The 17,310-nt window shown below is 40.1% G+C and overlaps 2 protein-coding genes across 2 annotated transcripts; one reads left to right on the forward strand and one right to left on the reverse strand.

Annotated features, from left to right (window-relative positions):
• The first annotated feature begins 399 nt into the window (after positions 1-399).
• Positions 400-10,798, forward strand: tmem221 (transmembrane protein 221). Its single transcript, XM_034180291.1, has 3 exons — positions 400-747; positions 8,347-8,432; positions 10,164-10,798. Exons 1-3 carry the CDS (start codon positions 464-466, stop codon positions 10,703-10,705), a joined length of 912 nt encoding a protein of 303 aa, XP_034036182.1. The 5' UTR covers positions 400-463; the 3' UTR covers positions 10,706-10,798.
• Positions 8,629-17,269, reverse strand: borcs8 (BLOC-1 related complex subunit 8). The gene is made up of 5 exons (XM_034180292.1): positions 17,132-17,269; positions 16,815-16,927; positions 15,127-15,191; positions 14,931-15,038; positions 8,629-8,963 (listed from the first exon to the last, which is right to left on the reverse strand). Exons 2-5 carry the CDS (start codon positions 16,887-16,889, stop codon positions 8,900-8,902), a joined length of 312 nt encoding a protein of 103 aa, XP_034036183.1. The 5' UTR covers positions 16,890-16,927; positions 17,132-17,269; the 3' UTR covers positions 8,629-8,899.
• Between the last annotated feature and the right edge of the window lie 41 nt (positions 17,270-17,310).

Raw genomic sequence — 17,310 nt, forward strand, 5'->3', positions numbered from 1 at the left:
TTCACATCATTAATGCATGATGGAGATTTTGAACATTTGAAAATTTTCTTTGCACACGTGCATGAAGCCGCGCACAGTTTACAACGGTTTATAACGAGTTTGAGAGTTTACTCTTGTGCACGGTGGAGTGCGTGCAAGTGTCAAGGGGCCTTAATGCATGGAATTCAAAAATAAATCAGTAAATCCGTGTCATTTTCAAAGCCCATAAACACATTTGTTCCTCATCTTGTGAGAAACGTTGCAGCTGGCGGAAGAGTGCGCTCTGAGTGCTCCTCTACAACAATGCAGAGGGCGCAACATTGTTTCTGAGGCTGCAAAAGAAGAAGTCCATTGTTACTGTTGCTCTTTTTAATCTGCGGATTTAAACCCATCACATGCTCAGACCGAGCGCTCCAGCGCGCACGGAAACAAGTCTGTGCACTTTGGAGGAGTTTGAACCTTTTAGAAAGTACTTTTCACCACCATGACGCACGGATACAGCCAGCGCTCCCTCACGGTTCTCCTCTTCCTGGGGCTTTTATCGGCCCTTATGGCTCTCTTATCAGTCGTCCTGATCTTCCAGCTTCAGGCTCAGCGGACGACGCTGACCGGCTCCTCCGTGGTTCCGGCCCACGCGCGGACAGTCCTGCTGCCGGTGTCCACGGTCCTGTCCGCGCTGTCCCTCTCGCTCAGCCTGAGCTCCGTCTCCGTGTGTCTCCTCCACAGCTACTTCTTCACGGAGGTCTGCAGAGGACAAGACTCTGAAAGGTAGTAAACTGCAACATGTAGGCTGCTGTAGGAGAGCACTCAGAGAGCGCACAGTTGCGCCAGGCCTGGATTACAGCAGAACGCCACGTTTTTCAAACGAGGATCTAGTTACCTCCGCCAAGGAGGTTATGTTTTTGGTCGAGTTTGTTTGTTTGTCTGTCTGTTTGTCAGCAGGATAACTCAAAAAGTTTTGAACGGATTTTGATGAAATTTTGTGAAGTGGATGGAAATAACAAAAGGAACAAGTGATTACATTTTAGTGGTGATCCGGATCACGATCCGGATCCAGAAATTTTTTAAAGGATTCGTCACCATTGCGGGATGGGGGAATTTTGACATTCTAGTTTCTAACTCCACAAAAACAAGGCAGAAAGGCTTGAAAAAAATTAGGGTGTAACATAGTCAAATGTTCTATCAAACAACAAAGTTTGGTGAGGATCGGATCCGGATTCCGGATCTGGTGATCCAGATTATGCAAAAATATAGGGAAAATAGAAAATGTGTCAGTGTGAGGTGACAAATGAAGCTAGAGATGCACAACTAACACCAAATTGTAGCTGAATCTGTACTGATTCAGTAAGGTGTCATCAGATTTGATGTAGCTTCAAATGTTATATGTATATAGGTATATATGGCACAGCCCAAGCAGAGGGTCACCCCCAAGAGCCTGGTCTGCTTGAGGTTTCTTCCTTATAGGGAGTTTTTCCTCACCACAGTTGCCTAGTGCTCGCTCTGGGGGTTGGTAAGGTTAGTCCTTACTGGCGTAAAGTGCCTTGATTCGACTTTCTTGTGATCTGATACTATATAAATATAATTATAAGTGAATAGTATATTGATGTGTATGTCTGTGTGTCGACATGTAGTAGTGAATTTGTATTTATGTAAATATGACTGATTAGAATTGTTGGACTTGTACTAGCAGGGGTGGGCGCTAATAAGCTTTGCTTCAGCCCACACCCTTTCGGACTCACTAGTTTTGTCTGTGTTTGTTTGTGGAATTGTTCATTTTTTTCTATTTGAATATTTTGTGTGCCGAATAAAAAAACTTTGTCACTTTGTCACTTATGGAGCTAGATCCAGAAGAAAACCGCCATTACCGAAAAATCGTTTTTATACAATAACTTTTGAACTAATAAAGACATAAAAGTGATTCCAAGTTCTAGTGGTATGTTTTCATGGTCAAGGATGTCAAATATAAAGGAAAGAAAAGTGTATGTATCATAGTTTTGGTTGTAACACTGAATTGTTGAATAGATCACTGTGCCAAGGAGGGAATCTCTTTAGGGTCAGTGACCCTATGGCCTTGTGTAGCACATGCAACACTTAAAAAATAGCTATATTTCAGAATTTACTGTTATTTATTTAGAGAAGTGTTTCATAAATGTTAAAAAATTCATATTTGCAGTTTAGTTGAATAATAAATTGAATTTTGTCTCTTATTTGTTTTTGTCTATAAGTACATGCAATATCAATATCAGTGCTCAGATGACAGTAGCTTCTGGGAAAGGTGCAAGTTGCAATAAACTGATGCCAAGTGCTAAGGATACATGCTATCCAGTCACAGCAGATGAAACTTTTTTTACTAGCAATCATCACTGTTAGACTTTTTTAGGTTCAGTGATTCCACGGCATGTAGATGTTATGGCGTCAGTGACCCCATGGCCTTGGCGGAGGTTTGCACTTTCTGAGTGCTTCTAGTTTTAGATGTTTTGGGGGGTCATCTTTTTACTTGCCACAAAGCTAACTAGTGACTAGTTTAGAGTACAAACACCTCCACGGGCTGAATGAATAGGGAGGTTAAAGTTCTGCAGCAGTGGCCGGTTTTTCCGTCTGATCAGACGCCCCGTCTGATCGGCCGCCCCATCTGATCAGTACCCGCTCCTCTCACAGTGCGCATGCAAGCAACAATGGTGACGTGCAGTGGTTACTTCCGGTAAAATCAATTGCTTTGCCACTGAAGTCATAAGACGTGTGTTAAGATAACACGATCTTGTGTTAGATATATAGTGAACATGGATGCCATGATGGAGATGAGATAAAAACAGCATAACAAGGTGAATTCATCATGATATACATGAGGGGGGACTGTTCAGACTGGGTATAGGTAGTAATACACTAAGTCTATGGGGGGAGCTGTTCACTAAGTCTATGGGGGGACTGTTCAGACTGGGTATAGGTAGTAATACACTAAGTCTATGGGGGGGCTGTTCAGACTGGGTATAGGTAGTAATACACTGTGTCTATGGCGGGACTGTTCAGACTGGGTATAGGTAGTAATACACTAAGTCTATGGGGGGGGGGGGGGAGCTGTTCAGACTGGGTATAGGTAGTAATACACTAAGTCTATGGGGGGAGCTGTTCACTAAGTCTATGGGGGGACTGTTCAGACTGGGTATAGGTAGTAATACACTAAGTCTATGGGGGGGCTGTTCAGACTGGGTATAGGTAGTAATACACTGTGTCTATGGCGGGACTGTTCAGACTGGGTATAGGTAGTAATACACTAAGTCTATGGGGGGGGGGGAGCTGTTCAGACTGGGTAGTAATATAAATACGCCAAGTCTTACAAGGCTTTCAGTCAGTAGCTTGTGCCACTCTGTAATAAATATACCCTTTAAGATAATTTAGAAATTACAAGTAGACTACAAAAAACACTAAACACTGTGTCAAGTAGAGTAATACACCCTACTAGTCTTCTGTTTATTTTGCTATAATTTGTTAATACTATAACATGGCTAATTATTGGGGGGAATGATCAGAGTAATTGTTCTGCTCTGACATAACGCATACGCAGTGAAAGCAGGGGGAATGATCAAATGGGGGGACCGATCAGACCGCAACACCGGCAGTAGTTCTCTGTTCTTTGTGTATATTGGCGTGCTCCTGTTGTATTCTGAAGTCAAAATTTCCCAGTTACGCTCCCTCCCCCCAGGAACACTCTCTGTAGTCGAAACTCCAACTCATTCGAGTCGAGTCCCACAACCCGAGTTCACAATCCAAGATGGCTACTCCTAGCATCAACAGTAGTAATAGAGCTGCAGTTTTTACTGTTTTTTAAAGCACTTCTGGCTTTTTTGTATCCAATTTAAAGTTGTACAGTCATTCAAATTTCACAAAACTGACAAAATTTAGTTTCTACTGAAATCCATGCATTGGGTTCATTTTTGTAATGTGTTACAAAATTACAGCTCAGTTTAATGAAGAGAACATATTTATCTGGGGGGGGACTTCCATAGTGAATATTTGCTTTTCCTCCACACAGTCCACAGGGGGAAGAACATGCAAATACGTGAGCTTTTGAGATTACTTGTGACTTAATGCACTTGCTTGTTGTGTGTTCTTGGAGCATGTGCACTAACATCCTTAAGATGTCTTGTAAACCACCTCAAAGTTACCTGGTTTCAAAAACAGTGTTTTTAGATTTAGAAGTGTTTATTTCTTGCTAACTTTTACAAAATATATGATAAACATATTTATACAGAATTTATACAATATTTTGGAGAGTTTTCCACCATCTTGGTTTATTTTGTTCCAAGTGAGCAGCCAGCTGACATCACACTGTCTTTCTTTACTCTAACTAGCAGTCACTGTCCTTCCCAGCATCCCTTAAGCAGACTGGGGAAGCCCCCTCACCTGATCTGAAATCGCTACCAGATATAGGTCATGGCCGTCTGATCGCTTCAAATTATCCCCTTCAGGGGAGAAACTCTAAATTGTTTCCAGAAAAGCACATTTTGATCACATTGGCAATATCATATTATATATCCCTTATTTAAATGCTTAGGAAAGAAATTATAATGGTGCCAAAAAAAAAAAAAAATTGTTGACTTTGTTGACTTATTTCTGTGTGTGACATAATGTGTTGATCAGTAACTGTTGCTGATGATATTCAGTATAGATGTCGGTAACAACTGGCTAAATGGCCTGACAAACCGCACAGTAAATTAAAACACTAATGTAACTTCTGCATCATGTGTCCTCTTCAGGGAGGTCTCTTTGGTGGACTGTATATTTTTGTAACTCTAAACCTGCTGGAGCGTGTGAAACCACATTGCACAGCTGCTGTGGGAAAAAAAATAAATACATGCCACCGGCGGGATTCAAACCTGTAATTTACAAAAGCTCTGATTGCCAGACAGAAACTTTACCACTGCGCTACCATCGCTGTTGTATATACAGTAGTGTTCAGAATAATAGTAGTGCTATGTGACTAAAAAGATTAATCCAGGTTTTGAGTATATTTCTTGTTACATGGGAAACAAGGTACCAGTAGATTGAGTCGATTCTCACAAATCCAACAAGACCAAGCATTCATGATATGCACACTCTTAAGGCTATGAAATTGGGCTATTAGTAAAAAAAAAAGTAGAAAAGGGGGTGTTCACAATAATAGTAGCATCTGCTGTTGACGCTACAAACTCAAAACTATTATGTTCAAACTGCTTTTTTAGCAATCCTGTGAATCACTAAACTAGTATTTAGTTGTATAACCACAGTTTTTCATAATTTCTTCACATCTGTGAGGCATTAATTTTGTTGGTTTGGAACCAAGATTTTGCTCGTTTACTCATGTGCTTGGGGTCATTGTCTTGTTGAAACACCCATTTCAAGGGCATGTCCTCTTCAGCATAAGGCAACATGACCTCTTCAAGTATTCTGACATATCCAAACTGATCCATGATACCTGGTATGTGATATATAGGCCCAACACCATAGTAGGAAAAACATGCCCATATCATGATGCTTGAACCACCATGCTTCACTGTCTTCACTGTGAACTGTGGCTTGAATTCAGAGTTTGGGGGTTGTCTCACAAACTGTCTGTGGCCCTTGGACCCAAAAAGAACAATTTTACTCTCATCAGTCCACAAAATATTCCTCCATTTCTCTTTAGGCCGGTTGATGTGTTCTTTGGCAAATTGTAACCTCTTCTGTACGTCTTTTATTTAACAGAGGGACTTTGTGGGGGATTCTTGCAAATAAATTAGCTTCACACAGGCGTCTTCTAACTGTCACAGCACTTACAGGTAACTAAAGACTGACTTTGATCATCCTGGAGCTGATCAATGGGTGAGCCTTTGCCATTCTGGTTATTCTTCTATCCATTTTGATGGTTGTTTTCCATATACTCAAAACCTGGATTAATCTTTTTAGTCACATAGCACTACTACAACCCCTGGCAAAAATTATGGAATCACCGGCCTCGGAGGATGTTCATTCAGTTGTTTAATTTTGTAGAAAAAAAGCAGATCACAGACATGACACAAAACTAAAGTCATTTCAAATGGCAACTTTCTGGCTTTAAGAAACACTATAAGAAATCAAGAAAAAAGATTGTGGCAGTCAGTAACTGTTACTTTTTTAGACCAAGCAGAGGAAAAAAATATGGAATCACTCAATTCTGAGGAAAAAATTATGGAATCACCCTGTAAATTTCCATCCCCAAAACTAAGACCTGCATCAAATCACATCTGCTCGTTGATATTGATCCTATGCCATGACATTGACCCTATGTGTCTTTTTGCAAGGAATGTTTTCAGTTTTTGCTCTATGGCAAGATGCATTATCATCTTGAAAAATGATTTCATCATCCCCAAACATCCTTACAGTTGTCCAAAATATCAATGTAAACTTGTGCATTTATTGATGATGTAATGACAGCCATCTCCCCAGTGCCTTTACCTGACATGCAGCCCCATATCATCAATGACTGTGGAAATTTACATGTTCTCTTCAGGCAACATCTTTTGCAACATTGCGTGATGATTTACCCTCTTTTAAGAGTTTGATAATCCTCTCCTTTGTTTCAATTGACATCTCTCATGTTGGAGCCATGATTTGTGTCAGTCCACTTGGTGCAACAGCTCTCCAAGGTGTGATCACTCCTTTTTAGATGCAGACTAACGAGCAGATCTGATTTGATGCAGGTGTTAGTTTTGGGGATGAAAATTTACAGGGTGATTCCATAATTTATTCCTCAGAATTGAGTGATTCCATATTTTTTTCCTCTGCTGGTCTAAAAAAGTAACCGTTACTGACTGCCACAATCTTTTTTTCTTGATTTCTTATAGTGTTTCTTAAAGCCAGAAAGTTGCCATTTGAAATGACTTTAGTTTTGTGTCATGTCTGTGATCTGCTTTTTTTCTACAAAATTAAACAACTGAATGAATATCCTCTGAGGCCGGTGATTCCATAATTTTTGCCAGGGGTTGTATTATTCTGAACACTACTGTAAGGTGTGTAAAATGCCTGAAATCACCAAGGAGATTCAATTTTCAATTCAATTCAATTATTTCATTTATATAGAGCCAAATCACAACAAAGTTGCTTCAAGGCGCTTCACACAAGTAAGGTCTAACCTTACCAACCCCTAGAGCAAGCACACAGGCGACAGTGGTAAGGAAAAACTCCCTTTGATGATTTGAGGATGAAACCTCAAGCAGACCAGACTCAAAGGGGTGACCCACTTCTTGGGTCATGCTCAGCACACAACTAATGGTATGAATATACAGGAAATTTGGGGAAATTTACATCGGTTGGCTGATATAAGCCTTTAACCAACATATATCAGTGTTGTTTTTGCTGATAGAAAAACTTTTGTTTTTCAGAATAAACAATGCAGAAAAACACTTTGGATGTCATTAGGTCATTTGTCCAGCAGAGGGCGGTCTGACGGCATTGTTTACAATGCTGCTGGGCAATGCTGGGACCCTCATCACACCTTGGTCATGCTACAAGAGACAGAGACAAAGCGACCAGCTGTCATTCATTTTGAATCAGACTGGGCATTTTACAGCAACAAGAGACAACTCATCTCTATGCCTCCAACTAGTTGGGGCCAAAATAAATGAGAAGTCTATTTTATGCAAATGCTGAGACCGTTTATCCTCATAAAGGTTTAACTTAGATAAACTGACAATTTACCACCAAACACAGCAACTTCTATGATTGCCACCAGGCCTGCAACAACATCAAATCAGTCAAAGTCAACACATTATTGATCATGCCAGTAAGTGACCATCAGAAGCTTTGATCTCTAGTTCGACTAACATAAAACTGGCTCAAAACTGGAAATAATACTGTTCATTGTAATTGCGCATTTGTACCTAAATCAGTCTCTCCAGTTTTGCCCTGTAAAGAACAATTTTCACTAAGTTTTTTGTAGAAAATTTTGTTTTTAAAAGGGTGTAAAAAGTGGGGTTTACTTATGTGCAGAGACACTGCAGTGTTGTTGGACTACCCTCCCCCACCTCTTCATTCCTCGGAATTCTACCCAAACAAAAGCTGTGCTCTCATTATGCACCCAGCTCACAGCCTCTAATGGACAGCTTCCCACATCAGTTACGAACCCACAGCAAACCCCACGACCTCTCAAGACAAGATATTTAACATTTAAATACACTGTAAATCTACAGCTGACCTACAAGCAAATTAAAAGATGTAGAAAATGTTACCAGCAACATGCAGCACTACACAAACAGAAAAACAAACTGCATTTACTGCATAAATCCTCTTTATTTGTGCAGTGATTAAAAGATTTACATGCACTGAAGTTTACACATAATAGTGATTTAGAACACTCGATTTTTTCTTCCACAGAGCAGAGTGGTTCCTGTTGGACACCAGAGCTGTACGGCACGTGGCTGTCGGACTCTTCTGTCTGGGAATTTCTGTCTACTTGGCAGGTATGAACAACTGAATGAAAAATCTTTGAAAAATTTCTGTCTCCTTTGTCCCTACAGTTAGTTGCCTTGTATCTGCAGTCATTTGATACTTGTACACATTTGTGTCAAAAATGAGGTTTTTCCATATAAAGTAATGCTCAAACACAGTAATGCAGTGCATGTATGTGTGTGTGTGTATATATATATTTATATTATTAACAGCAGAAACAAAAACAGCTGTTTGTTTTTGCTCTGGCCTGTGCAGCGAGTGCACGAGAACAATGCATTCTTTGTGCACCATCCATGACTGAACAGTTTTTAAATGGTGGACTGAGCAGTAGTTTGGCACTCTGTTCCACCACTCAGTTTGCACTGGGTGACGTCGGAGCTGTCGCTGCATTGTGGTAAAGAAGCAGTGTTGGTGCTGTGACCCCAGTGGACCTTCGACCAAGAAGGAGTGGAATAAAGTGACACGGCCAACTCAGACATCACATCCCAGTGCTTTGCTTTTCTCCACCTTCTTTTTGCATGCCAGAGTCCACTGTCCTTTTCCTGCAGAAAAACCAACATTTTTATACAGTCTATAAAGTAAATGAAGAGCTACCTGTGATTCATAAAAAACAAACATCAAGATTCTTCTCACTTGTAATAAAGTTCACCATAAGGTGCATATGGTGTAAATAGTAACTCTACTACCAGAGCTATAGTGACTATGAAAAGATCATGTTCCCTCACTGGTATGCAAATTTATGCCCAGAAGTCCTCCAAAGTCAAATTAGATCATTTACTTCTGAAGGCCTACATGTTAATACCCAGTGTCTAACATTTACTGATCTTGACTCCATTGCTTGTAAATTTGTGCTGCACCACCTACTTCACGTAACGCAGTGTTAATATAAAAAGGTGCAAATATGAACTTTCCTCTGCTAAATGATGACATATAGGCAGACCTTAAAAAAAGGTACCGGTAGTCTCATTGAAATACAAATGAAACAAAACATGTTGCAACACATCAGGCACACATGATGTCAATGTGATCTCTATCAGTCAACTATTGAGATATAGCGTTTCAAGAAAAAAGTCGTGAAAATCATATTTTCTGTACACACTGCACAGGGCACCCTGAAAAAAAAAAAAATCTGAAACACAAGCTAACAGCTAACCTCCACTCGGATGTTTATTAATTTATATTTTTGGGCACTACACGGTGGTAGTCTTAATGCTTTATTTTGGTGTGGACAACAAAATTCCACAGCCGTGTATTTCCTCAGTAATCATGCATTACGTGGACCTATGGACAACTGCTAAAAGTGCTAACACTGTTAGCATACAACATTAAATAAAACAAGAGTTTCACTCAGCGTCAATATTGCAACAGGGGTGTATTAAATGATCCGTCAGGATGTTTCACCGCACAACAAGCCAAGTTTGAGGATGCTGATTTTTGTGAAATGGAGGATCATACATATTACTTATCGTGAGAGAAGGCAAGGGAGCATGAATCTTTGTAACCAAAGAAGTTAAAACATGGAAGGAAACAAAATCAGGACCTGCGATGACATAATGCAATCTCACCACTAGAGGACACTAAATCCTACACACTTGCTTTAAGTGAGATGTAATCACAGGTTAAATTCTAGCAGTGTAGCACAACTGTTCAGATATCTGAATTGTTTCCATAAAATACATACCACAAGAAAACCACTTTGTTGTTTCTAAAGTATTTAGTGCTCTCCTGTGTTTTCCTTGCAGCCATGTCCATCTACATGCTGCTGGTATTTGAAGTGGAGACAGGCATCACCAATGCATGTGTCTTCTCCTCTGGGATTTTGATGCTGCTCATTACTCTAATCCACTCCCTGGTCAAAGCTTCTCATACTGCCAGGAAGTACAACAGCCATCACCTCGATACACTTTACCAGAACAAGTACGGAAACAGCAGCATGCCTGTCTCACAGCCCTGTGAGCTCAGGAATAGCATGGACAAGCCACAGATGCACCGCAACCACTTTCAACTGCAGCACCAGACGTCTTACCCGCCATGTAATAACTCAAACCTGCAAGAACAGCAACAGCACCAGCAGTACACCCCTGCTGGAAGTTCCCAAGGCCACAATGGCGATAAAGTTGGTTACAGCAGTGGTGTTAGCTGTCCACAAATGCACAGGACCCTGTCCACTGAATCAGGCTTACTGCAGGCTCAAACTAAGCCCTGGAATGGGGTTACCAGCGAGATGAGGCGCATTCTTGCACAGAAATCAGTGATTTTCACAAAAGACTCTACTCTTGTTTGATACAGATGTTGAATTCAGTGTAGGCGAGATCACAGGTGACCCTTCGGTAAGTTACAAGAGGATTATTGCCACACCCCCCTCTCACAGATAGGGATGGGTATTGGGTATTGTTAAAATTTTATCGAAATCGATGGGATTATCGATTCCGCTTATCGATCCAATTCCTTATCGATTCCCTTATCGATACCTCTTGTGAATTTTCTGTGTACTAAAAGTAGGCTTTACAGGTTTTCTATGTCAACAACATTTCAAGTTGGCCCCTTTATCCTTGGTCTCTGGACATAAATAAATACTAGAAGCACTCAGAGAGTGCAAACCTCCGCCAAGGCCATGGGGTAACTGGCGCCATAACATCTACATGCCGTGGAATCATTGAACCTAAAAAAGGATGTTTGCTCAGTAGTAAAAAAAAGTTTCATCTGCTGTGACTGGATAGCATGTATCCTTAGCGCTTGGCATCACAGTTTATTGCAACTTGCACCTTTCCCAGAAGCTACTGTCATCTGAGCACTGATATTGATATTGCATGTGCTTATAGACAAAAACAAATAAGATACAAAATTCAATGTATTATTCAACTAAACTGCAAATATATGAATTTTTTAAACATTTATGAAACACTTCTCTAAACAAGGCCATAGGGTCACTGACCCTAAAGAGATTCCCTCCTTGGCACAGTGATCTATTTCTTTTTGTCTCTTTCTCTAAAATTGTATATAATAATCATTAGATTATTAATATATAAACAAAAATAAATTTAAGAAATATTACAATTTGAAAACAAATGCACCCGAACATGATGACAGCTACAACTGCTTAATGCTAACTTTTAACATTGAAAATGCCATAGACATGCTAACGCATTAGCATCGGGATCCGGATCGTGATCCGGATCACCACTAAAATTGAATCACTTATTCCTCTTGTCATTTCCAACCACTACACAACATTTCATCAAAATCCGTTCAAAACTTTTTGAGTTATCCTGCTGACAGACAGACAAACAAACAAACGCGACTGAAAACATAACCACCTTGGCGGAGGTAATAAATAAAATCTGTAGTTTTTGTCAAAAGCATTTCCTTTCAGATATTTTGGCATAAATGTCACTCCATACCTCTGCACGTCAGCACAGGGCGTCTCATTTTGGGAGGAAAAAAATGTTTTGACCGACTGCAGTTTGCATTACAACGTTTGGAAAGAGGTGTCATTTGTTTTAAACGGCATTTCGCTTTGAAGTTATTAATTCCGACTAGACTCTATCGTTCTAACTTGACTTGGCACAGAGTCACTCAGCGTTTGGAGCTGTGTGAACAGAACGGAGGACGATTCTCGTTTGATTCTCGGACAGGAGTCCCAGGTAGTGACTTTAATCCACACAAAAGTGACTCACGATTTCACATATTCAGGGATGAAAGTGTTGAAAAACAAAAAAAGCTGAAACCCAAAATTGCCCCCCCAACACCACCTGCATGAAGATATTTGAATTTTAGAAGCTCTGAAATGCAATCTGGGACTATTCCAGACAATAAATTACAGTGAGTGCAGCATCCATTTTGGTGAGAAAACCCCCCCCACAATTTTCCTTATTCAAATTCATTCCAGTAGTATTCTGCTCTTACTACGATGCAGCAGTTTTCTACCTTGGCAGATAGTTCTGGAGGAAATCACTGAAGAAATTAACAAATTGAAAATATTGTTTGACCGAAACAAATTGTCATTAAACTTAAATAAAACAGGGATGAAGTGGAGGTGTAAGACTCACTAGGTGTTCACAGGAAACATTTATTTACTTAAGCACATTGTCAGTTGGTTTTATCTTTTCTGTTGTGTTTTGGTTTATCTGGTTCTTTTAGCCTTTCTCTAAAATCGTATTGTAGCATTATAGCGTTATTACTATTATTGTTATTGTTGATGCTATTATTAACATATAAATAAAAATAAATAAAATCACAATTTGTGATACATTTGACTCTTATGTAAACAAACGCTGAGCCATTAATAATTATACAGAAAACAAATACACACAAACGTGCTGAGATGCGAACAGCTTAATGCTAACTTTAACATTGAAAACGCCATAGACATGCTAACGCGTTAGCATCAGTCCCGTTTTTAAGTTATAAAATACATCAACTGTTTCAGAAGACCATAACAGGTCGGTTTAACATAAAAAAGGTAAATATTACTCACAGACATATGCTCTTTAGGGTTTTAGCGGGGAAAAATTAAGATAAAGAAAATAAAACAACCAATGAAGGAGCAGATTGAAGCACTGCTTCATTTGATTCAAGATTCAAAGCAAAGCTGTGCTGCAGAAACGGTTGAGTACAGACGTGCTGCAGGGTCTGTAATCAATGTAGAGAAATGATCATTTTCCTGACAAACACCCCCAAAAACAACGGCCACTCTGAAGGACCGATAAGGGAATCGTTAAGCAAAAAGGCTATTGATGTTGATGGATCAAATCATTTCTTAACGATACCCGAAAAGAACCAGTTCCCAATATCCATCCCTAGTCACAGATATAGCATAGTCAATTTGCAGAATTATCTAAACAATCTATTCTAAGTGACGTACGAGTATAATCTATATAACTTACTCTACAAATGCTGTTTGGCCTGAGACCATAGTGCTATCAGCAGAGAGCTATCTTACCAAATCCACATATTGCCTTTAGAAAACAACTGACTAGTGATGTAGCACATGCTAATAGTAGCACCACAAATTTTCTATTGAACCTGCAAAGACAGAGGTTTCTTTACAGCAAGCCATCAAATTAATTTTTAAGATTTCCAAGTGGATTTTATTTAGCAATCTGAACTTTTGTATGAATGCTGACTGCCAAGACAAACCTCTAAACATATCCAAAAAATTCAATCAAAGCCCAAGCTCACCATTTCTGCTGTAATATTTGGCCCCCAAGAGAAAAACTACCACATAAAAATAAATCAAATCAAGATGAGATTTGGGGGAAGAGATGGTCCTTGGGCCAGGGAACAGTTTAATTCATTTTGAAGCTATGCCATGAGCTTGCTCTGAAGCCGTACTCTACTAGAGCCTGACCAATATAGTGGCTGACTGATAATATCAGCCGATATTAGCCTTTCACAAGCATAACTGTATCTGTGTTATTTTTGGAGATATATAAATTTACTTTCCTAATAAACAATGCAAAAACACTCTGGATGTTAGAGGTTGCTCCAACAGCATTGTTTGCAATGCTATCAGGCATGGCTGGGACCCCCATCAACCCTTGGTCACATTAGCTATAAGAGATGGAGGCAAACCGACCAGCTGTCATTCCTTTTCAATTGCAGTGGGTGTTGTACAGCAGGAAGAGACAAGTGGATGCTGTGTTTGCCAGTTATGTGGGGTCAAAACAGATGGGATGTCTATTTTATGCAAATGATGAACAGTGTAACGCTGCGACTGCAACCAGAGTGAAACAGCATGACAAATGTTGATTGAGTGTTGGTTATATTTATAGTTTTTGATAATAGAATTCATGTTTAATGTGTAAAACAGCAAGCCTCAGTCATATTTCTTTGTCATAAGGGTTTGATAAAATGTTAGAAATCATGGCCTTTTTATGTATGTCAGCAAAGATATAATTATCCTTTTTTTTTTACTCCCTGATATATTGGCCCCTCAAAAAGCAACAACAAAAAAACATATTGGTCAGGCTCATCTCCAAACTACCACCAAGAGTAAGACGACAGGGCTAAATACATACATTCAACAGTCCATGAAATGAATGTCTTAAAACACCTCCCAGTTGATGACTGTACGTTTGTTCCATCCCAACTTAAGTGAGATCTGACTTGCAATAGGGACGAGAATCAAGAACCATTCCAAATTTGTAATCCATTGGAATCGTATATTTCTGTCATTATCAATTCTTACCAATGCTGGCATGTTATTCTGTCACTTCTGTGTAGCAAAAATACACATCATGATGTCACGTCTCACACCATGTGAACTGCATCCGCATTGAACAAAATCTGCATTTTTCACCTGCATCTTGGGTTCACTGAAATAGGTGAAATCACTTGCATCGAAGTGTAAATTTCTAGTTTGTAAAATTACTTTGTTTGCTGTTGGTGTCTAGGCCCCCATGTAACTGGATACGATGTTGAATAGAGTTTTAGCATATAGTATGCTCTCATACTATGTTATTTTACAATTGTAAAGTGCTGCATTTCTATTAAAATGTGCCTCTTACCTGCGTCCTTGAGAGTTGCTGATCTGTTCCTTCATAACGATGGCTTGTCGGAGGAGGCTGTCAATGTTTTTGAAGTAGAAACTGCTGTTCGTCATGCTCTTCACAGCACTGCAGTGATCAACAAACAATGCGCCTGTCAACAGGCAGGACAGAGGCTAGTGGGATTCACAAAACGTTGGTAGATTCACCTTCTCACCTGCATGCGTACTCAACGGTGTAAATGGCTCCTTGGCTCTGCTCTTCCCAGCTCTGCATGTCTGTCTGTATGACAGCAAATAATCACCAGCATTACATTCACAGTTGCTCTGTTTGAAGCAGAGGATACAGTTTTCACTGTCACACTTACTGAATTTTATCTTACACGGACAAATTCTTATTGCAGTTTATTGATTCAACATGTAATGACAAAATAAAGAAAAATATTTAGAGATAATCCATCATCTTTGCTGTGCAGTTTGGCCTCTTGTAACAGTGGAAAAGGGGTGCTACGACACAACACATATCACAATACACTTGTCAATTTGAGAAATAATTATATCACTGTTTAATCTGCATCCTGTTTCCACTGATCATCCTTGAGATGTTTCTACGGCTTAACTGGAGTCCACCTGGGGTAAATTCAGTTGACTGGACATGATTTGGAAAGACACACACCTGTCTACATATAAGGTCTCACAGTTGACAGTCAGAGCACAAACCAAGCATAAAGTCAAAGGAACTGTCTGTAGACCGCCGAGACAGGACTGTCAAATCAAAAATCTGGGGAAGGGCACAGAAACATTGCTGCTTCGAAGGTTCCAATGAGCACAGTGGCCTCCATCATCCATAAATAGAAGAAGTTTGGATCCAGCAGGACTCTTCCTAGAGCTGGCTGGTCGTCTAAACTAAGTGATCTGGGGAAAAGGGCCTTACGCAGGGAGGTGACCAAGAAGCTGATGGTCACTTTGTCATAGCTCCAGCATTCCTCTGTGGAGAGAGGAGAACCTGGCCAGACAGAAGCCACGCCTTAGTAAAATGCACATGGCAGCCCGCCTGGAGTTTGCCAAAAGCCACCCCAAGGACTTTCAGACCATGAGAAACAAAATTCTCTGGTCTGATGTGAAAAGACTGAAGTCTTTGGTGTGAATACCAGGCGTCATGTTTGGAGGAAACCAGGCACCATCACTACAGTGAAGCATGGTGGTGGCAGCATCATGCTGTGTGGATGTTTTTCAGCAGCAGGAAGTGGGAGACTAGTCAGGATTGAGGCAAAGATGAATGCAGCAATGTACAGAGACATCCTGGATGAAAACCTGCTCCAAAGTGCTTTTGACCTCAGACTGGGGCAACAGTTCATCTTTCAGCAGGACAATGACCCTAAGCACACGCCAAGATAATCAAAGGAGTGGCTTCAGCACAACTCTGTGAATGTCCTTGAGTGGCCCAGCCAGAGCCCAGACTTGAATCCGACTGAACAGAGAGATCTGAAAATGGCTGTGCGCCGACGCTCCCATCCAACCTTATGGAACTTGAGAGGTGCTGCAAAGAAGAATGGATAAAATGCCCAAAGATAGGTGCACCAAGCTTGTGGCATCATATGTAAGAAGTCTTGAGGCTGTAACTGCTGCCAAAGGTGCATCAACAAGGTATGAGCAAAGGCTGTAATATTTATGTACACGTGATTTCTTAGGTTTTTTTATTTTTAATAAATTTGCAAAAAATTCATTTTCATGTTGTCATTAGGGGGTGTTTGATTACAATTTGAGGGAAAAAAAAAAAATCTATTTACTCCAATTTGGAATCAGTGGTTGGAAGAATGACCCATCTAGGCCAACTTGACTAGATTCATGACGTCACGGGAAGTATGGCCATTAAAGACTTAAAATATGTGCTGCAGTTGAATACCTTGTGCTGGACTAGCTCCGGCAGAGACCTCCTAACGTGCTCCTGAAGTCTGTAGAGAGCCCACAGAAGGCTCATTAGCCAGCACGTACATGCTCTCTGTGAATTTGTCAGTACTGTAAAGACACAGACACACATAGCTACTTATAACACATGGCGTGCTCCGACAGACAATAAACTTAAAAAGAAATCACTCCACAGCAGCAAATAAGTAAAAAAAAATCATAGCATTAGCTTAACAGCTACAAGGAACAAACTGCGGCTAGCTAAATCTCTGCAACGTTGCAAAATAAAAAACATGCTATAGTTAGTAATTTTACCTCGTCTAACTTCATTTGCATTTCTTGGTCTTCCATAACGTCACTTTATGACTGAGTAGAGAACACGGGCTTAATAACAAAGTAACGGCGCTGTTTTACTGCTATGAAGTCGGCAAACAACAATCTTCCGTGTTTTTATTGTGTACCACGTGTAAAATGTCTGGACAGAAACATCGCTA

Source organism: Thalassophryne amazonica, chromosome 10 (genome assembly GCF_902500255.1).
Source record: "Thalassophryne amazonica chromosome 10, fThaAma1.1, whole genome shotgun sequence".
NCBI classification, from domain to species: domain Eukaryota; kingdom Metazoa; phylum Chordata; class Actinopteri; order Batrachoidiformes; family Batrachoididae; genus Thalassophryne; species Thalassophryne amazonica.

Excerpts from the sequence above, each read along its gene's own strand:
- tmem221 (XM_034180291.1), top strand. The coding sequence starts at position 464 with ATGACGCACGGATACAGCCAGCGCTCCCTCACGGTTCTCCTCTTCCTG. Across the intron at positions 748-8,346 it reads AGAGGACAAGACTCTGAAAG|AGCAGAGTGGTTCCTGTTGG; the intron begins GTAGTAAACTGC and ends TTTCTTCCACAG. Across the intron at positions 8,433-10,163 it reads AATTTCTGTCTACTTGGCAG|CCATGTCCATCTACATGCTG; the intron begins GTATGAACAACT and ends TTTTCCTTGCAG.
- borcs8 (XM_034180292.1), bottom strand. The coding sequence starts at position 16,889 with ATGAGCCTTCTGTGGGCTCTCTACAGACTTCAGGAGCACGTTAGGAGG. Across the intron at positions 15,192-16,814 it reads CGGAGCTAGTCCAGCACAAG|ACAGACATGCAGAGCTGGGA; the intron begins GTATTCAACTGC and ends GCTGTCATACAG. Across the intron at positions 15,039-15,126 it reads ACCGTTGAGTACGCATGCAG|TGCTGTGAAGAGCATGACGA; the intron begins GTGAGAAGGTGA and ends TGATCACTGCAG.